General features: G+C 34.2%; 1 protein-coding gene across 7 annotated transcripts in view; it reads left to right on the top strand.

Annotated features, from left to right (window-relative positions):
- Positions 1-24186, top strand: part of XRCC4 (X-ray repair cross complementing 4) — a 232192-nt gene that overhangs the window by 82858 nt on the left and 125148 nt on the right. For all 7 annotated transcript variants that reach the window (XM_038532412.1, XM_038532413.1, XM_038532414.1 and 4 more), the window contains 3 exons: positions 13551-13717; positions 19725-19877; positions 21194-21300. In XM_038532412.1, the coding sequence (XP_038388340.1) occupies positions 13551-13717; positions 19725-19877; positions 21194-21300 (427 nt within the window). The remainder of the gene's footprint in view (positions 1-13550; positions 13718-19724; positions 19878-21193; positions 21301-24186) is intronic.

The raw sequence follows: 24186 nt of genomic DNA, 5'->3' as shown, positions 1-24186 counted from the left end.
CCTGTTTTAATGCTTTGGAATCTTCTAGGATTCTCTTTTGTTCCAAATGTTCTGAAATTTAGTGTTGTTATGTCTTGGTATGAGTCATTTTCAATTCCAGTGTGCTGGGACCTTAGTGGACTCTTTCTAACTGGAAATTTCAGTACATGTATTTCTTCTACTTTTTAAATTCCTTTTCTGTTCCGTTTTTTCTTTTGGCTGACTTTATTATGTATATTTTAACTGATTTTCTTTTGGCTAACTCTTTTATATGGATTTTAACTGATCCTTTACTCTATTGCCCTCTAATTTTCTTAGAATTTCTCTCCTATTTTCCATCTATATATTTGCTTGTGTTTGTTATGTGTGCAAGCCTGAATTTTATTCTTTGATACTTCAGGGCAGTAAGTATGGTTTCTACTTATTGTATATGAACTCTTGGACAGAGGAGAATGCCCTGTGAGGAGCTCACAGAAGCATGGGTCTCACCCTACTTCAGTACCTTCCAGTTGCTGCCTATTGTTGGGTCATTCTTCAGTCCTTTGATAGGTTTTGTTTTTTAGTTTTTGGTTCGAAGTTTATAATTGTTACCGCCAGGGGGGTTAGTCTGATACAGCTTACTTCGCCATTATCTGAACTGGAACTACCTCAGTGTTAATTCTTAATTACATTTTTCTTTGCAAGAAAATTCGATTAAATGCATGATTACCATCCATTGTGCTCTTTGGTTCTTCTCAAGTATCAATAGATAGTAATTTTTATAGGCAGTTTTCTTATTAAGTGATTATTTACCTTAAAAAGCCTTGAAAAATGTTTAAATGTTTTTTAGACCAGTACTTGGTTTTTATTCTGTCTCTAGGTAAGGAAGGCAATAAATCAAAGTAAATATTAACTATCTGTATAAATATTTTGGATAGAAATTTACTTCCTAGAGAGCTACTGTTAAATTACAATAAATAAAGTTTTATAGAATTCTTAGTACTTTTTTTTTTTTTAAGTAGGTTCCACACCCAGTGTGGAACCCAATGCGGGGCTTGAACTTACAACCCTGAAATCAAGACCTGAGCTGAGAGCAAGAGTCAGTTGCTTAACTGATTGAGCCACCCTTAGTAAATAATTTTGAATGAAAAATATATGGTGGAAGAATTTTTAATCCTTAGTTTAAAAAGGCAATTATTAAGCTTTAAAAAATTTTTTAGAAGTAATTTCATAAACCATATAGAAAAATGAGCATATATTATCTTTGATTTCATATTTTATAATTTTATTTAAGTTGAGGATTTAATGATACTTGGTACTTCTATGATTTTTTTAAGGATCACTAGTTTTGAGTTTATTAGTTTATGATAATTGATTTTAAGTTTATGATAATTGATTTAGAGTTGCAGTTAACACAGTAAGTTTTTAGGAAAATATTTTGTTTCCAAAAAGTTTCTAATGTCAATATAATGACTTTTAACCAGTCATGCTGTTTCTTCAAAAAACTATAATTCACTCCTTTAGGGGCAGGATAAGAGAAGTTTCTGAATTTTTTTTTTTTTTATTTTTTGTTTCTGAAATTTTTAAATGACAAAGGGCCAGAATTTTATAATCAGAAAACAAAACAAAAACAAAAACAAGATCCTACTGTTTTAATTTTCCTGGAGAATGTTATGAGAGACCTGAACAATTGTTACTTAACATGATAAACTGGTTTAAAGTCAGAAATAAATGATTCATACCATTTCATACTATGTTTTATTAACAATTATGTTTCCTAATTATCCCGTAGTGTGATATTTTTTTTTTTTCCGTAGTGTGATATTTTATCGTAACTTTTGTCCAGTGTTTGCTTGTTTACTATTTCTATGGGGCCTTAGAAGCTAAGCAACAGAGTGATCCTAGCCCCATTGACATTTTTCTCTGTCATAGCCACTCTGGAATGCCACTGTGTTAAAGTAATCAACCATTTTTAAAAGACAAATCAAATTCAAACTGACTTAAGAGAGTGGAGTTTTTTGTGTCATTAAGTTCTTTTTTTCTGTTGTAATTTATTTACAAAATCCTTCATGATCAGTGCTTAGGATTTTGTTCACAAATCTTCTATAGTTTAAGTAATTATTTTAAATACAGTGGTTATGATTGCGTATGCAAGACCCCAACTGAAAATAAAGGTCAGTATTGGGATTCTAAAATAGAGATTTTCTAAGGTTCCCATGCACCATAAAATTCTTTTGATATGACCAAGGTATTAAAAATACGACTGAATAGACAGTTGCAATTGTATTTCTACCTGCAGATTATTTGGTAGTCTTATCAGCCACAGTGGAAGGAGCCTGATTTTAAAAATGCAATGAGAGGGATCCCTGGGTGGCACAGCGGTTTAGCGCCTGCCTTTGGCCCAGGGTGCGATCCTGGAGACCCGGGATCGAATCCCATGTCAGGCTCCCGGTGCATGGAGCCTGCTTCTCCCTCTGCCTGTGTCTCTGCCTCTCTCTCTCTCTCTGTGACTATCATAAATAAATAAAAATTTAAAAAAAAATTATCCTATAAAAAAAATGCAATGAGAAACTTAACCAAAATATATAAAAATAACTCTTGGTTAAATGAAGAAACATAATGATCTTTAATGGAGGAATGACACTGTTAATTCATGTTGGAAATAAGTTAATTCCTTTTAAAATAATTTGAAAGAATGTAATTCAAAACAAAGTTCCTAGTATTTCTTAGTTGCTTTTTTTGTTTTTGTCAAATTCAGTTAGAATTCTTGGGATGAAATGTGCTTGGCGAAACTAGACAACACAATATTGAAAAAGGAATTATGAGATGGAATTTATAATCTTTAGTAATAAAGCATATTATAAAGCTGTAATAATTAAAAGAGCATCATAGTACTAGTAAAAGAATAACGAATGATGGTACTAAATAGGAAACTCAAGAATATACTTAAGTATGCATAAATATGTAGTTTCTAATAATGGTGGCATTTTATATCAGTAGGGAGAGAATGGATCACTGAGTAAAGGGTGAGGAAACATTGCTCATGTATTTGGAGAAGTAAAAATGAAAATGTGGCTAAATGATTATTTTCTTTGATTTGCAAAGACTTAAAAGGAAACTATTTTTATTTTATTTTTTAAAGATTTTATTTTTAAATAATCTCTACGCCTGATATGGGGTCAAATCTACAACTCCGATATCAGGAATTGTATGTTCCATGGATTGAGCCAGCCAGGCACCCCAACAGAACTGTTTTTAGATTTAACTACATTAAAATGTAAATGCTTTATATGTAGTATTGCCAAATCAGAAAAATATTTGCAACATTTATGACCAAGTATTCATTCACTCAGTTAAAAAACATATTTTGAATCTCCGCTATAAGCATGAGGAAGGGAAACAATAACCATTTGTAAATAAAATGAATTAAGATGATTACAAGCTATGAAAATTATAAAAAATTATTTCTTAGTACCTATACTATTGACATTTCTTTGTAGGACTACTTGGAGGATTCTGGAATGTTTATATCATAGTTAAGGTAGTCAAAGGCAGTGTCTCTAGAGGTAACATTGAACAGAGACTTGAGTAAAATACCAGAGGAAGCCATGTGCAATTCAGGGAGAACATTCTAGAAGAATATGCAGACTCTATTAGTTTCCTGTTATGACTGTGACAAAGTACCACAAACTTAGTGGTTTTCTTCTTTCAGCATCAAGAGGCTGCCAGCCTTCCTTGGGCTTTGTCCACATCATTCCAATCTCTTGTTTTCATCATCGCACTGCCTTTGCTCAGTCTGATCTCCTGCTTCCCCTTATAAGGACCCTATGATTACATTGGGCCACCTGGTTAATGCATGATAACAGCCCCATCTCAGGATCCTTGATTTAATCACATCTTCAAAGTCCCTTTTGCCATATAAAGTGGTATTCACAGATTCTGGGAATTAGGATGTGGGCCTCACTGGGGATCAATTATTTATCCTACCACAGACCCTGATATACTGTATTTTTAGTTGCTACCACAACAGATAACCAGAAGTTTAGTAGCTCTAAACAACATAAATTCAATGTTCCATGTTTCTGTAGGTCAGAAGGACAACACAGGGGCACCTGGGTGGCTCATTCAATTAAGGGTCCAATTTCAGCTCAGGTCATGACCTCGAGGTAGTGGGATCAAGCCCTGCATTGGGCTCCAAGCTCAGCACAGAGCCTGCTTGAGATTCTCTCTCCCTCTCCCTCTCCCTCTTCCTTCCCTCTTCCCCTCTCCTGCCACCTGCTTGCGGGCTCTGTAACTAAACTAACTAACTAAATACTTTTTTAAAAAGTCCACCATAGTAGTCTCACCTAGCTAAAATCAGTATGTCAGCAGGACTGTATTCCTTTCTGGAAGCTCTGCAGAAAAAACCCTTTCCTTGTCTTTTTCCAGCTTCTAGAAACCACTCACATCTTGGTTCATGGTCTCCTCCTTTCAGAGCCAGCAGTTTTGAATCTTTCTGTGCTTCTCTTCAAATTCCATGTCCTTCTAACTGTTACTAAGGACTTATGTGAATAGATTGGGCTCACTCAGATAATCCACAACAATCTCTTCATCTCAAGGTCTGTATCCTTAACACATCTGCAAAGCCCCTTTTTCACAGAGGAAGCAACCTATTCACCAGTTATAGAACTTGTGAGGGAGCCACGATTACTTTTGGAGGAAGCTGCCTGTTACATATGGGAATAATTGACTTATTCAAGTATATAAAGAAAGCAGTTGGCTAGCGATAGCAAGGGTAGGGGGAATGGTGAGAGATGCAATTAGAGAGAGTCATGGGCCAGATTATAAAAAGCGTTTTCATCCACTGAAGTATTTAAAGAAAAAATGGGTTGTAATAAAATGAGGAAACAGTTCGATGCTCTTCTAAAGAAATTTCTGGGATGATAAGTTATGTATCTTTGCGGTCTGATATAGCAACTACTAGCCTCATCTCTGTATTGAGTGCTAAAATGTGACTTTTGTTATTGAGGAGCTCAGTTTTTAATTTTAGTTCATTTAAACTTAAATAGCCCGTGTGTGGCTGTTGTGCGCAAGATTGCGAATCCGAGAAACCACCAAGGAGCCTACACCGATGCAAACACACGAGGGTTTATTTACAAGCTCGAGCTTGGGTCCAAGTATACTCCATGCAGCAGAGCAGAGGCTTGGACCCTGAAGTGGGTTACAGCTGGGTTTTTTATGGGCTGGTCTAGGGGATCTTCAGAAGGAATGGAGGAATTTTTTCCATTCCAATATGAGGGAAAGGGTTGGAGGAGTTTCTTAAGATCTGATACGAGATTCTCTGCTGAGGGCATTCTGAGCTTTATTGTCTTTCTGATATGGGATTCCCTGCCTAGGACATTCTGCAGTTTTTCCTGTAAAGTTCAGCTCTTATTCCTAGGGACCTAAGATGGCTGTACTTGTGCTAATGCTAAACTTGAGGTGGAATGGCCTTAATTTTTCTTGGCCTCCACATGGCTAGTAACTTTTGGAAGCAGGACAGATAGGACATTTATTTTTTGAGAAATTTTTGCTGTGACTGAAGCAGAAAAATGAATACTAGCTAGAATTAGATATGACATTAAGGAGATTGTGTTTTATTTTGCTTTTGTTTTTAGACTGGAATATTGAAGCATATTTGTATTAATTATGTATTGTGGGGTAACAAGTTACCAAAATCTTGGCAGCTTGAAACCCTGCACATTTATTTTCTGGCTTTCCATGGGTCAGAAATCCAGGCATGGCTTTGCTAGGACTCCTGTGAAAGCTGTTTTGGCTAGAGCTGCAGTCTTATCTCAAGGTGAAAGATCTGTTTTTAAGGTCATGGGGTTGCTGGCACAGTTCAGTTCCTTGTAGCCTGTTGTACTGAGGGCCTCAGTTTCCTGCTGGCTGTTAATTTTATGTGTTAAGTTGGATGGGCTAAAAGTGCCTAGGTACGTACGTGGTCAAACATTATTCTGGATATTTCTGTGAGGAAGTTTTTGGATGAAATTAATATTAAAATCAGTGGATTTTGCATAAAGCAGAATACCCTCCAAATAAGGGAGGACCTCAGTCAGTCAGTTGAAAGCCTGAACAGCACAAGACTGTTCTCCCCAGAACAAGAGGGAAGTCTGCCAAGAGATTTCATTGATTCTTCCTAGATTCCCAGCCTGCTGGTCCACTCAGCGGATTTTGGATTTGCCAACCTTCATGATCACGTCTGCCAATTCCTTACAATAAGTCTCTTTCTATATGTATAAACATCTTACTGTTTCAGTGTCTTTAGAGAACCCATCTAATACACTGGCTGTTGGTCAGAGGCCTCCTGTGGTTTTAAAATGATTATTTGTCAGAGATCACTCTTGGTTCTTTGCTGCATGGGCTTCTCCAATGTGGCTACTAGTGTCATAAAAGCCAGCAAGGAGAGAATCTGTTAGCAAGATGGATATTATCATCTTACATAACTTAATCACTGAAATGGTATGTGTCACCTTTGCTGTATTCTGTTGATTAGAAACAAGTCACAGGCCTCCCTGCACTCAAGGGAAGGGGATTACACAGGGTATGCGTCCCAACAGGTTGAGATAATCGGGGGCAGTCTTAGAGGAAATGCTATGTAGTATTTAAGCAGTCCTTTTCCTGCCTATAACCTTCCAATGGCTTTTTGTTATAATTGGAATAAATCTTCAGCTTCTTACTGTAGCCTACAAAGTCCTGTGTGATTTAGTCTCCTGCTTTTTCCATCTCATCTCCTGTGTTCTCCCCCTAAGTTTTTTTCTTTTTAAAGATTTACTTATTTGTTTATTTATGATAGATCCAGAGAGAGAGAGAGAGAGGCAGAGACACAGGAGGAGGGATAAGCAGGCTCCATGCCAGGAGCCTGACATGGGACTCGATCCCGGGACTCCAGGATGGCTCCCTGGACCAAAGGCAGGTGCTAAACTGCTGAGCCACCCAGGGAATCCTCCCCCTAAGTTTTTGCAAGATCTTTTCCCCTCCCCTATCCAAAGATATGCTGCCCTCTAATCACAATCTTACCTATTTTTTTTCTTCATTGATTCTACAACTGTGTGAAACTATAATCATTGTGTACCATCAACTCTTTCCATGAAAAGTTCCAAGAGAGCACACACATTGTTTTCCTTTCTCACAGCAGTGTCCCCAATGCCTAGTACAGAGTACATACAAAAAAAGTCTGATAAATGAATGAATGAATGTATTCTGTGTTTCACCATGTAAGAATGGTGATACCAACTTTTGAGTCTCCAAAAACTTAATTTCTAATAGTCTACTGTTGACCAGAAGTCTTACCAATAATGTAAACCATTGATTAACACTGTTTATACAGTATTTATATACTGTATTCTTAACAATAACATAAGCTAGAGGAAAGAAAATGTTACTAAGAAAATCATAAGGAAGAAAAAAATACCTTTATAGGACTGTACTGTAAAAAATCTGCATGTAAGTAGACCTGTGCAGCTCAAACTTGTATTGCTCAGGGGTCACCTGTACAATACAAATAATAAGCTCTACTGTAGATTATGGAGTTTAAGTACTAGTAGCTAAACAATATTTATCTCATTTGTTGTAGCAAATGTAGCATATCCATGCAGATGTTAATATTAGGGGCACCTGCGGGGGGTGGGGTGTGTATGGGAACTGTCCCCATTCTATTCTGTAAAACCAAAAGTTGCTGTAAAAGATTAAGTTAATTTAAGAAAATAAAAAAAATGGGGATACTATTGTGTAATATGTAGCCCCTATCCCTTTGCAGCTTTTAGCATACTACAGAAATAAAAGTAAATACTGTAATGTTATGATAGCTATCCATGCTCACTCACTATACCATCCAAGTATAACTGAATGAATGGTGAATGTCTCAGTGGAAAATGCAGGGAAGGGTTAGTTTAGTGTGTATGTATGTATGTATTTATTTATTTATTTGAGAGAGAGAGAGAGAGAGAGAGGCAGAGAGAGGCAGAGACACAGGCAGAGGGAGAAGCAGGCTCCATGCCAGGAGCCTGACCCGGGACTCGATCCTGGGACTCCAGGATTGCGCCCTGGACCAAAGGCAGGCGCCAAACTGCTGAGCCACCCAGGGATCCCCAGGGTTAGTTTAGTATTGAAGAGGATGGACAGTGAATTCTATTTTGGTATTTAAAGTTTGAGACTTGTGTAGGTCATCTTGCTGGCACCATTCCAAAAATGAGTTAAATGTGTATATAAGTCGAGAGTTCAAGAGAGGCCTCACTTACAGATATACGTTGGGCAGTTTTCAGTTTATCTGTAATAGTGGAACTTGTTATTGTGGATAACTCTATAACTATAGAGGAAAAAAGAAAAGTAGGTCAAGAGACCATACCAAGAAATATTACCATTTAGCATCTAAGTGGAGGACAGAGAAGCATACTGCACAGATATGATTAGATAAGTATTATCAGATTTAGAAGAATATTGGGGAATCCAAGGCAATATTTATCAGCACCTAATACCAAAACTAAAGTAACAGGCAAATAATAGGCAACTCCTGTCCTCTATCTGCTCTCCCCAATCCAGTTACTATAAACAACCTTCCAGTTGATTCTAAATCCATGTATAATATAATTTGTCATCATTAACTTTAACTCCTAATTAAGCTAAGATAAATCTAGATTTTACTGTATTTCTCATAAACCAGAAAACTCATCATCTATTTTAAAATAGTAGTGGAGTGACCATTTACAGTCATTCAATGTAAAAGTAACTTCTGAGACTCCCTTACCAACTAGGCTTTTGGGTGTTTTGTTGTGAAGGATTCTCTGACTTCCACCAATGATTTTTGCAATTATGAAGATCAAAATAAGAATTCTTAGATGATACTTAATATGTTAAAACATATAACTTAGCCTTAAAGTCCTAATAATTTTGTAGCACTGTAATTTGAGATCAGTGTATTTTTTACTTTTAGATTATTGTGTTTTGACTTTAAGAACCTACAGGATCTAAAATATACAGAGCCTTGTTTGATCATACAATCATCTGGAGATATTTAAACATTTTTTAGTGAGCTGTAAGAAATTTGTGCAAGAAAATAGTTGGAAAGGTGAGATTAGTAGTCTCACAGTATATATAGCTCTCTTATCTTTTTTAGAAGGACTTATCAGTATTCTTTTCTAAGTTCTAGATAGCTTAGACTGGTTATCAACCTAGACATATCACTGCTTTAGGAGGTACATTTGTAATGTTATTCATTTAAATATGAAATAAAAATTTCAACAGGACACTAAACCAAGGAGTTCATGATACAAATCTTAGTAAAAATATATTTGATACAAAATATGAGCAGGTGATAATTAACGTAAGTAGGCCTAAATAATATGGCTTAGTCTGTTTTTTTATTATAAAACTTAACTGATTTCCTATATTTCTGAATTCTGTAAGTGTGTTTTATAATAGCTATGCATATGCAACTATGTATTTGTCTAAAATAGACAACATTCTGTATTACAAACTATAATGGGCAGGCTTTACTTTTTTAGTGTATACATATCTAGATAAAGTTTTGTCTGATAGGAATAAATTAAAAACATACACTGAGAAAAATGAGTTCCTATCTGACCATCATTTGCCTAGTAATAACATCAAGGTATCTTTATTCCTCCTTTTCCTTTAGCTTTACATTTTGGTTCCCAGGACAGTAGCAAAGATTTATTCTGCAAGCTTATTTTGACTACTCTGATAATATATCAAAACTCAAATTATTTAAATGATGTGTTTTAAGCAGAATATCAACTCATACTGTGATAACTCTCCTTCCCCCAGAAACAGAAGGACCACAAACAATCTCCCAGGAACTGATTAGTAGTTGTTATTCATGGTGTTTATTTTGTGTACTTTACTAGTACTATATATTCTCTTTCATTTCGTCACTCTAAAGAACCTGAAAACTGAGTATATAACTTCATAACATTCTTTTAAAAAATCTATGTAGGTTTTATTAAACATATAGATTATCACAGTATTGTGCTATTATGTAGTAGTTTTTAACAAACACTTTTTGTTTCAATTATATTATTCAATAAAATAAAACTTTGTTTTATTCTTAAACTACTTAAAATATTTCTTAATTTGTGTCTACAGCATCACTATCCCATTTTTTTTAAAGTAGGCTCTGCACCCAATGTAGCGCTTGAACTCACAATCCTGAGGTCAAGACCTGAGCTGAGTTCAGAAGTTGGACACTTAACTGACTGAGCCACCCAGGTGCCTCATTGTCCCACGTTTTTATTTGCCTACCCCATTATAGTCATATTCCTTTATTAATAAAGACCATTCCAATAAAAAAATTGAAGTCCTTATTGAGTGCTTAATATATGTCTAGGGCTGTGCAAGACACGGTGGAGGCAGTGGAAGAAATATAAGATAGGGCCTCTGATCCTAAAGAGCTAGAAAAGATGACAGGGGGAAAAATTGTGAGACAAACTCTGAAGTGTTAAGAATAGAGAGGTCAGCGTAGGCAAAAGTAGTTATGGAGAACTTGACCTGGGCTTTGAAGTGGTAGGTAAGGAGGTATGGCATTTAACCTTGGATTTAAGAATTGACAGATATCCAGACAGATATCTGGAATAAACAATGCACTGGCTAAAGAAAATGGATAAGTTTTCTGAAATTGAGAATTTTTAATGCAGATCGGATTTTTAAGATGTTATTACTTGCTTGTTTTGCTATCTAAAATTATGACTTAGAACCGACTAGTACACCCTACTGTACTAGATTATCAACATTTAAAAAATTGATTGTTTTCAACTTTTTTACACAGAAAAATAAAGATGTGGCCTAAAAGTCTTAGATTATAGACTGAATGGAGTGCTTAGTATAGGTCTATGTACCAATTCTCCACGAGATCTTGAGAACTGACTAGAAAAAGAAACGTTTTTGACCATGCCCATAAGGAGAGACATACTTTCGGGATGCCTTTTATTTGTGGTTTCTGATTCTGGTTTACCATTTGAAATCCTTATTTTATATTGTAGATTATTTTGAAATTATAGGATTAATAATTAAAGAAAAGCTATGCTAATAGCATTCTGTATCAAACAAAAGCTGGAGTAGAGGTTTTTTAAGCCAACCCAGCCATACAATGTAGCTTTTGTGCAAATTTGCTTGCTTTAAAAATAATACTTCTTAACGTTTCCACTTTTTATAAGTGGGCTAGTATAAAGATCAGCTGGATATAGGAGCACCTGAGTGGCTCAGTTGGTTAAATGTCAGGCTCTTGATTTTGGCTTAGATCATGATCTAAGAGTCATGAGATTGAGCCCCACCATCAGGCTCTGCCCTGGGGTGTGGAGCCTGCTTAAGATTCTCTCTCTCTCCTTCTGCCCTTCCCTACTACTAAATCATCTCCCCAACTCTTGGTTCTCATGCTTGTTCTCTCTCTTTAAGAAAAAAAAAAAATTGAGGCACCTCAGTGGCTCAGTCTGTTGACTGTCTGGCTCTTGATTCAGCTTAGGTCATGATCTCAGGGTCCTGGCTTTAAGTGCCCCCACAACCACCAGCATTGGGCTCCATACTCAGCATGGAGTCATGGAGTCTGCTTGTCCCTCTCCCTCTGCTCCTCCCCCTGCTCGTGCGCTCGCTCGCTCTCTATCTTTCTCTCTCTCAAATAAATAAAATCTTTAAAAAATTTAGCTTGATATAGAGTTAAAGTGCAGAAATACTTTTTGCTTCTTATTTAATTATATCTGATAGAAGGCCCTGATTAAAGCTCAGTGCATATGTCCCCTTACATCTTCAATGATACAGAAAGACTGGAAAAGCAGCAGTGAAAGTAGAAGGGAGCTTTGTGCCTTGGCTCTAAACGGTGTGTATTACAGGAAGTATGGTCCAGCAGAATTACTCTTCATTTATTCCAAAATTTTTCTAAGAAGTGAGTTGAATATTTCAAGTAAATTTCTTTTCTTGGATTGAATTTCTAGATGCTTCTTGTATATTTTCATTGTTTAGAATAACATGTTCACACCCATTAAAGGACCAAAATGTAGTGAATTTAATTCGAAAATAGAAACAGAAAATAGTTGTGTATTCCTAAGAAGAAATAACATTTTAAGTTTATTCTACAGTGCATAAGCAAGAAAAGATTTAAGAATTTTCTTTTAGAATTTGAATATATGTTTGAATGATATTTTGAAAGAAATTGTTTATTAGTGATTTAGAATTGGTCCCTTCTTTGTTTGCCATGTAAGATAGAAGAGTAGGCAGCTGGATTTATTCTTATCTGTGCATTTGTATTTTACCATTACTTTATTCAGGATCAAAATGTGGCATAATGTGGCCATTATCCATTTGGCATTGTTAAAACTTTCATATAATGAAATACTTGTTCCTTTCTAAAAATGTCTTGGTCAAAGCTGCCTGACCCTTGTGATAATGAGAATATACAGAATCATTTTGGGGGTTTATGTTTTACTGATAGAGTTACCTATTATATAACAATAAGCTTAATTTTTCTTCTTTATATCAACTCAAGAAAATTATGTTCTTTGTATTCTATTAGTGATCTTTGCCTTTTGTGTGTGTGTATATGCGTGTTTGTTTACATTAAGAGAAACTTCAGAAGGTGAATGTTTAAATTCTTTTTTCCTCAAATGTACTTTCAATTAGCATAGTACGATTTTGACTGTATTCCTTCAGTACTGTAGGTAAATACTCTGAATCTCTGTTTACTTAATTAATAAGTGGATATAGTAGTTTCATTTTGGTGATGATTAGATGAGTTGTATGTGTTTTATGCTCTAGTTAAATTTCAACTGCAAGGCATGATAACTCTATAATCATCATTTTTAAAATTGTATTTAGTTATAATAATTGTAATAGTAAGGATAATTATAATTAAGATTAAGTCACTATATTTTATTATCTCTATTTATCAATGAGTTGAGTAGAACCTATGTCCCCTTCTAAATTCCCTGACTATAATGAAACTGTATTATACTATTTTATTTTAAAGTGCCTTCTAGTAGAGGATATGTTTTTGCAAATCTTAGGTTTATGAAGAAGTACACAAACTTGACATTAGATGTTATTATTTGTAATTTATTGGGTTTTGATACAGAAGTAATTACTGAGTGGTACCACCAGGTTTATCAGTTTCCAAAATCCTGCATTACTCTTAACTATTGCCAAAATTTTGCTCTTTATTCAGAAATAGATTATCACTTATTCTATCACCACTATTAACAGAAAGTACAGTTAAAAATCTTCATGTATAATTCCTTTTCTTACTCTGAGTAGTGACCTAAATTAAGTTGTAGTGAACAAATGATAGTGTGCTTATATGGTGTGTTTAGTTTTCTTCTCTGCTAGGAGGTGGGAGAGTGACTTACCACTTACACAAATTATTCTTGGGTTCTATGTTGATTTACATGATAAACTTTCAGTAAGAAGGTAGAAAGTTATCCAGTTTTTTTTCACTTTATTTATATCTGATAAATGCATTGTATTTATATCTTGTACTTTTCCCCCCCTCAGAAGAAATTATGTATGTTTAAAACTGGACCACTCGATTTTGATATTCTCCCAAAACTAATAATGTTTTCCTTTTGTTCTAGTTCAGACTTGGTTCCTTCAATCTAGAGAAAGTTGCAAATCCAGGTGAGGTCATTAGAAAACTTATTTGTGATTGCCTGGACACCATCACAGAAAACCAAGCCAAAAATGAGCACCTGCAGAAGGAAAATGAAAGGCTTCTGAGAGATTGGAATGATGTTCAAGGGCGGTATGTGCTAATGTTCTTATACTATACAAACATTAAGCTCTCCTTATATTGCTATAGATTTACTTATTTTGTAAGTTTATAATATATGTGTACTAGCACATATTTAACATAAAATCTTTACCTAATATGATTAAATTAAAATATTGACCATTATTGTACATTATTGGAGTCTGTTAAAACTTTTAAGCTATTAGTATTTGGTAGCACCAGCAAACTAATGAACAATAAAAAATAATCAATGAGAATCAAAATGAGAATGAGAATAAAAAACCACTAATATTAGTAAAAATTTAGGAAGTTGATATTTATAAGATTTAATTTATCTCAAGTTATAGGACAAACAATGAATAAAAAAGAGACATGAAATGTAAATATGCCAGTTGATTACCTATATGGAATTTTTATGTAAATGGTAACCATTTCAGGTGCTGTGTGCTTTGGCTCCTGATATAGACTTAGTTTGCTCACTGAATAAATAAATGCTACCAGCATTTTAAAAAGATGATATAATTATGATTACTAGATAAGGCATTTAGAAACCTTTCTTTTGCCTCTTATTTTTAAAATGATGAAGAAAAGTAAAAATAATAAAATGATGAAGAAAGTCATTTCACTTCTTATTATGCATTTTTTCAACTGTATCATGATCTGGGCCAGTATTTTATATTATTCTGTTATGGAAAAGATGTTTGAAGAAAATAAATGTTGTGACATTTATATGTCTTCAGAGACATAAAACATCATATGCATGTGTTTGTATGTATATGCATGGCAACATCTGAAAGAGTTAAATCGAATGTATATAATAATATTATTATATTCAGTATTTCCAATAGATTCAAACCAGTAGCTCTAGAACATAATAACAATTTTTCCAATTTAGGGGTTTTTTTTAGGACAATCCTTCAGATTGTTTTATATGGACATTGGTAAGTAAGTGTCAGAGTATATGAAAAATGTGAAGGGTTTATCATTCTCAATGTATATCTGTGAAAAGGGCTTTGACTAGAAGAAATTAGGTTTCTATATATCCAATTATTTTATTAATGTAAGACATGTAAACTTAACACCTAAAACTTGACTATTAGCTCTCAGTTATTAGATTAAGAAAGTATCTTGTTCTCTTTTATCTTTGAATTAATATTTATCTCCAATTATATAAAAATGAGACCAAATCACAACTGTGTAAATAAATATTAGGAAACCATATGGAGAAATGAGTTAATTTTTCTCTTCCTCTTTCTCCTTAAAATCATGTTAGTGTGAATCAATATCAGATATCTGTGCTAGAAAGCATGGTATTGGGTTTTTATCTGTTGTTTGGATATGCTTTTTTTATATACGAAATAAGTCAAATTAAAGCAGGCATACTGTGGTCGTGATAAGCCATTATATTTAAAACTCAAAATACCCTCAGAATGATGGGAAATTTGATCCACAAATTGCCCACAAAAATGCAGACTGGGTACTTGGTACTTGAACAAATTGCTTTAAAATGTCTGCCAGAGGTTGAAAGAGGTGTTATCTCATCAGTATTCAGCACCACTGCCATAGACTGGAAAGCAGCAGGGAACAAAGATGAAATGGTGGAGACAAATGCACCCCGTGCTGTAAGACAGTGACAGAGGGGTGTGTATAATAGATAGTGCTCAGTAGCTTGATTTGAACTGTCCAGAAATTGCTTTTACATTATTGCAGCAAAACGTTTCCTGTTTAATCAAAAGCACAACCATATCTCTCATCACTAGTCTTATTATGCTCCAGCTATTCTTTTTTGTAAATACAGGGTCACGTATTTTCTTCAGGGTTTGAAGATCTGTGCCATTGCGGTAGCCTCCAAAACAGGAAAATGAGCCTGCTCCAGAGAAATCTATGCTCTTGATTGTATTCCAGATGTTAGATTAGTAGCTTTATCTCTTTTCCAAATTTCCCAAATGGTTTTCTTTCCTATCAGAGGAGAAGGTGGCCATTTTAAGGAGCTGTAATATTTCTTGGTCATGGCCAAGCAGTACTTATATGTTCCTTTTCTAGAGCTTTAGTAGAGTAGAAAATGAGCCAAGGGTTATATCTCCACCTTCTATATGGCACTAGTACTATTCAAGAGTTTTTGGAGAAATTAGAAACAGGATATGAACATACTGAGTTAGGTAACTAAATTAGAGTGGTGACCATCATGTTAGAACTGGCCACAGTTCAGTTTTCTGGACAGCCTTTGATACTCTTATATCAGTGTACACCTATGCTCCCCAGTCATTTCTTCTCCATCATTGTTTCAGACTGTGTATGCATTTGGGGGGGTGGTGGAGGGAAGCAGCACAAAATAGATGATGAGAATTCCCTTAGAAACTGTGGTAGCTAGGTCCTAAATAAATTTAATACACAATGTGACATTATATGAACACAAAGCAGTCATATACACATGTGCTTGCACTATGGTAATGTTAATGATATGTTAAGAGGAGAAATGTGAGTTACCAAAAAAAGGAATAGTATGCCAGTTTTTGCAAAATGTATCTTCAGATAGAAATATCTAGAGGAAAAAAAATGTTAATAGTATATATCTGAAATTGTGGGTTAAATTTCTTTTTTGACTTTGGGGGATATTTTTGTATGTATTTTGTTATTTAAATATGTATAATTATAATCAGAACCAACGCTAAAGCTATTTTCATATAGGATGACAGTAAAGAATAAATGAAGTTTGAATAAGGAATGAGGATTTACAATATGAGTAAAAAATGAGCCTTAGTAACTAAATGCAGACTTTTAACATATTTGCTGTTATTTTTTATTAACTAGTAATTGTGGTCTTAGCTCTATTTTGAACAAGTGACATTACTGGATCATTTTAATTTTGTATAGTTTAGGTAAAGCAGGAAACATTAGAAATATTGTATGTGAATCCGTAAGTTATTAGCTATATTTATTTTTATTTATTTATTTTTAGCTATATCTATTTTACTTGTTTTTCCTATTTAATTTCAAATACAACTCTCAAGTTCCATATTACTAAACACGTCTTTTTTTCTTTGCATTCAGACATCAAGTTAGAAACTCTCCAGCTTTATTCTGAGTTATAGTTATTAAACCTATAATTGGAGGCAATTCTCGGCAGATTGAAATGGGTTGACACTCATGGAATCAATAGAATAGAAGAGACCTTGAAAGCTCTTTTACTTCATCTCTCTGCCTTCAAGCTAGGATCACATTATATCCAGATGAATTCAGTCTGATTTTTAAAGACCTCAGGAGATAACTTCAACTCCCCTTGGTAGCCCATTACAGTGTTTAAGAACAGTCACAGTCAGAAAATTCTTCCTTCCATCTCTTGGTAATCGGAGTCCTTCATGGTATAGTTGAAGGCCATTTCCTCTTGTTCTCTCGTCAGAGAGGATGAGGAACAGCTGTTTACCATCTTCTTCAGTACTTAAAGGCTTATTAAATCTCATTACCACCGCTTTCTTTTCCAGTTCTTTTTAGCATTCTTTGTCCTCTGAACTCTATTCACATTTTCTTTTGCTGTGTACATCCCTGACCTGGATATAAATTTGGCTAGAGTTGATTGTAAATATGAGGATTACTGCACTATTTCTAAGCACCACATGTTCACATTTACATATCTGCTGTTTTATTTTGGGTTATCTTTTAATCTGTTTTATTTTGGATTATATTTTTGCATGAAATTGCCTTGTTTCTGCTCTTATTTTTGTTATTTTTTAATGTTATTCTTAGAATCTTTATTTTCCTGTATAGAAATATTTTATTTTGAATATTCAGTATTTTCCTTATTTAGTCTTTATCCTTTTGATTTTTTTAATTACTATTCTTTTGTCATAGATTTTAGATATGTCAGTCCTAGAGTACTAATTAACCTTAATATTATTGTTCTGTTGTCCTAGTCACTATTGAAAGGATGAAACATGATTAGCCCTTTCCTGTTCAATGTTATTTGTGTTTTCATCAGGCTTGAGTTTTGCCTTGGAGAGGATTCTTGGACTAGTTGTGGTCTAATCTAGTTGTATGTGAGTTCTCCTTTAATATCACTGACTTAGCAGTGAATCCCATATCTTTCCTTCACTAAATGGCCTCATCTTCTAATACCTGTCTAGTTCTTTCAGTGAAAAGTTGACAGAAGGCAAGTAATGTGGAAGGTCTAGTAACATCATAATGCTGTAAGAGAGGACTGGCATTAAAAATGAGATGGGAAGGATGCTATGTACTTCTTAGTTACTAAATGTTTAAGAGAAGAATAGTGTTCTCCAAATTGTTGATAAGTTCATAATTGAGAATAAATTTTGTACTCTTCACAATAATACTCTGTGCCAGCCAACCCCCGCTCCCTAGCTTTGTCTATAAAGTGTTATCCAGTTTGATAATTGGAAGTTTGGTTGAAAGAAAATCTTAAAGGTTTGCTAAAACCAAGCACGGTTAAGTCATAGGTTGACAGTTATTCTGTTGTTTGTTCTTCTATCACAGACATGTTACCTTCGACAGTGTAGCTGTGATTAACTGTATTCTTTTTTTTTTTTGATTAACTATATTCTTTAGACAAATTATATAATATTGTATTTTGATATTTTCATTTTTGTCCATGTGTTGTATCAAATGTTAATTTTAATAAAGGTTTTGAAATGTGCTTGTTAGTTAAGTGCACATAATCTTTCAATTAATAATTATTGAAGTTATTTAATGGAAATTAAAATACATTTAAATCAGGTAAGTAACTAATTGGTTACTGTTCCTAAAATTTTATATAATATCCAAAATTTTTGTTGTACATTTTTATAATTGGTTTTTTACTTTGCCTTTGAATAAAGCATCTTATAGTATACTCATGTATATTCTATTCAGCTTTTAAAATTTTTGTTACTATGTTACATTAGAAAATAGTACAAGAAGATGAGATACAATGTTTATATAACATTTCACATCTGATATAAAAATGCAGTGAGTGATATGTCCCTGCCTAAAATAAGCCATTGATATTGGCAGCCCCTCTTCAACTTTGGCTCTGCTTTATTTCCTCATACTTTTTGGTGTACTTCTTTCTCAAAGACATTTTCTTGATGAAAGGAGTACTGTTATATTAATATTTACCACAGTTTTTTTTTTTCAGAAGCTGAAGGAGATGAAAAATTTTGCTCTTACAATGGTAAATAGCTGTCAAAGGAATGAAAAATATATTCAGAATCACTGATTCTCCATTACCTTATAAGATGTCCATATTAACACAATTAATTTTTCTAATAGCTACTCCACACCTGTCAAATGCCAAACGCTGTCTTAGGCAGTAAAGATAAAGCAGTCAATAAAACACATCTGCTCTCCGCATTTATAGAGTTCACAGCCTGGCAGTGATTCTACTATAAGGGTATTGTAATTGCTCCCAGAAAATATACTGTTTTTTGTTCCTTTTCATTCCATAAGAGGCCCTAATTCTTTGTATCTCTAGATAGAAAGGTTGTTGAAAGCACAGGGACATATATATCAAAGGTATCAAATTTTGACATTTTTGTTTATAATTTTTCAGTGAAAAATTATATATTTAAACATATCTACATAAATACATATATAATGAAAATACTAGAATACCTGTGTAGAACAACAGAAGTATAAAAAGACTACGTTTAAAAGAATACATGAAATAATTTATCTTTGAATTGTTAAAATACAGATTTATTTATGGTTTGTGTGTGTGTGTGTGTGTGTGTGTATATATATATGTATATATATATATATGTATATATATATATATATATATCTTTTTGGGCATTATTTTCCAATATTGATCCTTACCTCACTACGTAAATTACTAACATTGATAAACAATAAATTCTAATTGTTTAATTATCTGTGTAAAACTTTAAATCAATGGAAACCTGTAAAAGTGACTTTTAATTATATTTTCCTTGAAAAGTTTTCTTGAAATAATTTTCAGTATTGGATTGAATAATATTAATACTAAGAAAAACTGGATGATTCATTTATTTGTTTATTTACATTTTAGATTTGAAAAATGTGTGAGTGCTAAGGAAGCTATGGAGACTGATCTTTATCAACGCTTTATTCTGGTGCTGAATGAGAAGAAAGCGAAGATTAGAAGCTTGCATAAATTGTTAAATGAAGTTCAAGAACTAGAAAAGAACATTGAGCATGAAAGGTATTTTGAGTTGTCTGTTTTGAGATGGCAGATACATAAGTTTAAAGGGAATTTTCCCCCAAACTTAATGAAAGTTAGATGCCAGCTTTTTAGTAACATGAGATCATTTGCCAGTCTGAAGTTGAATGCTCTGGCTGTTGGATGCCCTGGGCTGGAGAATTCTCAGCATGATCTCTCTATGTCTAGCTACTGTCATAACTACACTTGAATCCTAAAACTGGAGTATGGTTTATCTAAAGTATTATTTATGTAATTCTTAGACATCATTAAAAGTAACAAAAACTGGGCAGCCTGGATGGCTCAGTGGTTTTGCGCCACTTTCAGCCCAGGTTGTGATCCTGAAGACCCGGGATCGAGTTCCACGTCAGGCTTCCTGCATGGAGCCTGCTTCTCCCTCTGCCTGTGTCTCTGCCTCTCTCTCTCTCTGTGTGTGTCTCTCATGAATAAATAAATAAAAATTAAAAAAAAAAACTTTTATCTTCTGCTAAGCTGCAGGATTGGCACATTTGTAATCTTGGTGTCTGAGTAGTGGTTAATTTTAGAATCAAGTGGCTCTGGGAGTGGATATGTAATTGATTTTTAAGGAAAAATCACAGGTTACTTACACCTTGTATGGTTTGGACAATTATAATTGTTAGAGTCTGATTTTTATTTTATTATTTTATTTATTATTTATCCACTTAATTATTATAGTGGATACAAGTTTGGATCTTGTGTCCTGAGTCTGAGAGAACACACAGGCTTATGAAAGGCATCATCTGAAGAATATAATATTTGATGTCAGATAGTCCTAGTTCAAGTGCTGTCTGGCACTTGATATCTGTTAGTATATGACTTTGGGCAGATAAGTCTATGTTAGTATATGTCTTTTGGGCAAGTAAGAGTTCTTTAAACTCTCTGTGCCTTACTTGGTATCTTCATAATAAGATGAAAGTTACCTCTCTGAGAATTTGGGGCCAATCAAAAGCAGGGCAAAACTATTGTAGATCAGTAAAATACTGAACACATTGTGATCCATAGAAAATAATTTGGAAGCATAGTATTTTTATAGATGAATAATATGATAAGAAACTGATTTAACAGTTAATTACAGTGAGCACTAAACCACATTTAAATTAGGTAGAAGAGAAACTTATTCTTAAGAGAGTTAACATACAGTCTTTAAAGTGCTTTCATCTTAATTATATATATTTCAATATATGTTTGTTTAACTACAGTATTTTTCCAGGGATATTTTTTATTATTACTTACTGGTAAATTTGATCCCTAGCCCAGGGTGAACCAATAATTCATAATTCAACCTTTTCTGTTTCTAGGGAAACCACAGCGTGTTCTGAAATGACAGCTGACAGAGATGCAATCTATGATGAAAGCACTGATGAGGAAAAAGAAAAACTGCCTAATCCCTCTGTGTCGGCTCCAGGTAATAGAAATACATTCATCACCTTTGTTGAATATCTCACTTGGGCTTATTATTGTAAAGATAATAAACCGTAATGAAAAATGTTATGAAAAAAGTCTTCTACAAAATTCTTTAGGGTTTTTAGTCTAAAACCTAGAGTATTTAATGTTAAAATTAATATTTATTATAAAATGCAGCAACTCATAAAACAAGCAAGTATGCGTACAAACATACACACCCAGGAGTACTATTCCTTATTAAAGAAGGGTGCATAATGAATAGGGAAGATATGTGTTCGTGATAGTTATCTTCAGCTAAAAGCTGGCTGCCTTTAACATGTAGATCTTACCTAGCTAGAGCTCTATGGGTGGGTAAGGTGATCCAGAATGCTTCAGATTGTCTTGAGGTTGAGCCTTCTTTCATTATTCAGAAAAGGAGTTTCAATAAGGGGAGATGGGCTAGAGGGGAAGAGAAGGGGCAATGGCAGTTTAAGTTAAAAGTACCTGAGCCTTACTCAGTCTCTCAGATCTAAATCCATGGATTATTTGTCTAAAGTCTTACAGATATCCTAGAGGCAGTAGCCCCTGAACTCATTTGACACTTACATGGTTCTGGAAGAAGCCCAGTATTCTCAAAATAAGTGTTCAATTCATTTATTTAGCAAATATCTTCAGAGTGTCTCTTATGTACCAGAAACTGTTCTATGTTGGAGGAAGCAAAACACAAATATTTTTGCTTTCATGGAGTTTATAAGTTCTAGTCAGGGAAACAGACAATAACAAGATGAATAAATTGAATATAAACTATATTAGACAGTGATAAATGCTGAAGAGAAAAATAAACCAGGGAAGGACAATAGAAAATGTCAGGGTGGAAATAGGATAAAGGTTGTAATTTTAGCCAGGGCACCAGAAAAGGCCTTGGTGAGAAGGTAACAAGTCTCTCTGTGGGGTGAGCATGCCAGGCAGAAAAAAGCAGTTAGTATGAAGGCTCTGATGTAGGAGCTTTCATCAACTTTTTCTTGATGTGTTTAAGCAATAGCATGGAGGGAAGTATGGGTAAAGTAGGATGATGAAGATAGAGATAATGGAGATATGAGGTCAGAGAGAGGCCAGATCCTGTGTAGGGCCTTATAGGCTATTGTAAGGATTTCAGTGAGGGTTTGCTATCAATTACATTGGAAACTGTTGGAGGGTTTCAAACATCAAGTGATGTGATCTGACTTACAATTTTAGCAGGATTACTCTGACTGTAGCATTGAGAATAGAGTATACATAATGTGGTAAGTACAGAAGATAGAACTGTGGAAAGCTGGTTCAACAATGAGTGAAGGATGTGAGTGGCTTAGGCCAGAGTGATAGCAGTGAAGATGATAAACAATGAGCAGATTCTGGATATATCCAGAGGCAGCGTATTATTGTTGATCTAGTGGATATTGTCCTGAGAGACAGGCAGACACCAATCATGAGAAGTTTTTTTTGGATTGAATATTGAAGGCATGCAGTTGACTTACTGAATTAGGGAGAGAATGCAAGGGAAGGGTTAGGAACTCAGTGTTACACACATTAATTCTGAAATATTGAATAGGGAGTTGGGTATACAAATTTGAAGTTTGGGAGAGGGCTTCCTGCTGAAGATGTTTAAGTAAAGAGGTGTTCAAAGTTGGCTAAGCTATCAAGGGAGTTTGAGAAGACAGAAAAGGCAGTGATCCAAGGACTCTACCCTAGTATACTTGGATGTGTAGAACCAAGAGGCCAGCCAAGAAGGCTGAGAGAGAGCAGCCAGGGAGTAGCAGGCAAACACTGTAGGACACAAGTGTTACTGAGGATCTTAATATAACATTTTCAGTGGGATAGCAGGAATAGGAGGTTCAGAAGGAGTGAGAGGAGAGAATTGGAGAAAAACAAAGAGCCTAAACAGCACTTTCAGCAAGTTTCACTGTAAAGAAAAGGAAAGACCTGGGTAGCTGCTTGAGGGGTGCATGGAATCAAGGGTTTTGTTTTCTTTTTCTTAGATAAGAGAAATAATATGATTGTATATTAATAGGAATAAGGAAGGAAGGAGGGAAATGCTGCCAGAATTGTTGGAATACGGTCTCTCATAAGTGAAGATGGGATCAAATGGACAAGTATCAGGATTTGGTTAGCTAGGAGCATGGACACTTCCCATAGTGACAGGAAAGAAATTAGAATAGATGGACAAAGACATAGGAAAGTATCTAATTGGGGTCATGCAAATGTACGGATATTGGTTAGATAAATTGGTTGATTTATCTGATTCTAATTAGAATTATATTGGATCACACAATCACAGACACTCTCACTTTTGCACAACAGAGCTAAATTTGGAGGCTGTACTTGTTTTATGTTAGTGACCCAATATAAAATGAAGTCATTCTCATTAAAGACTTCAACTATATTAAAGCTAATATAGTTGAAAGCTCATTAAAAAGAGAATCTACTCTTTCCAATTTAAATGTTCAAAACTTTTATTAAATTCAATGGTCTTTGATTTTGTTTCTTATTCATAGTATCTCACCAATCTTTGAAGTGGATGAAAATTATTGTTGAAGAGAAAATATATGGTTAAATAATGGATCTATGAGGATGGGGTTCTTTATGTGTTCAGTCTATTTTAGGCAGAGCTTTACTACAATTGTACTATCTTAAATCTGGCAAAATTTCTCTTCAAAAATGATTAGTACATTTTACATTTTTTCTATATTTTACATGGTGTATTTTCTTTAACTAAAATCTAGTTCACTACATTCGACATATAGGTCTCCGATTCTACTTTTTTTTTTTTTTTGCACTTGCTTTGGGCATGTTTTGATGTCAAGAATTAAGACCATTTTTATTAGAAATTTTAACTATCGTTTTCCTTCTGCTTCAGTAAGAAATCTTCAGG

This window comes from Canis lupus, chromosome 3 (assembly GCF_011100685.1).
Source record: "Canis lupus familiaris isolate Mischka breed German Shepherd chromosome 3, alternate assembly UU_Cfam_GSD_1.0, whole genome shotgun sequence".
Classification (NCBI taxonomy): Eukaryota; Metazoa; Chordata; class Mammalia; order Carnivora; family Canidae; genus Canis; species Canis lupus.
This window is presented reverse-complemented; position numbering and strand designations above follow the sequence as displayed.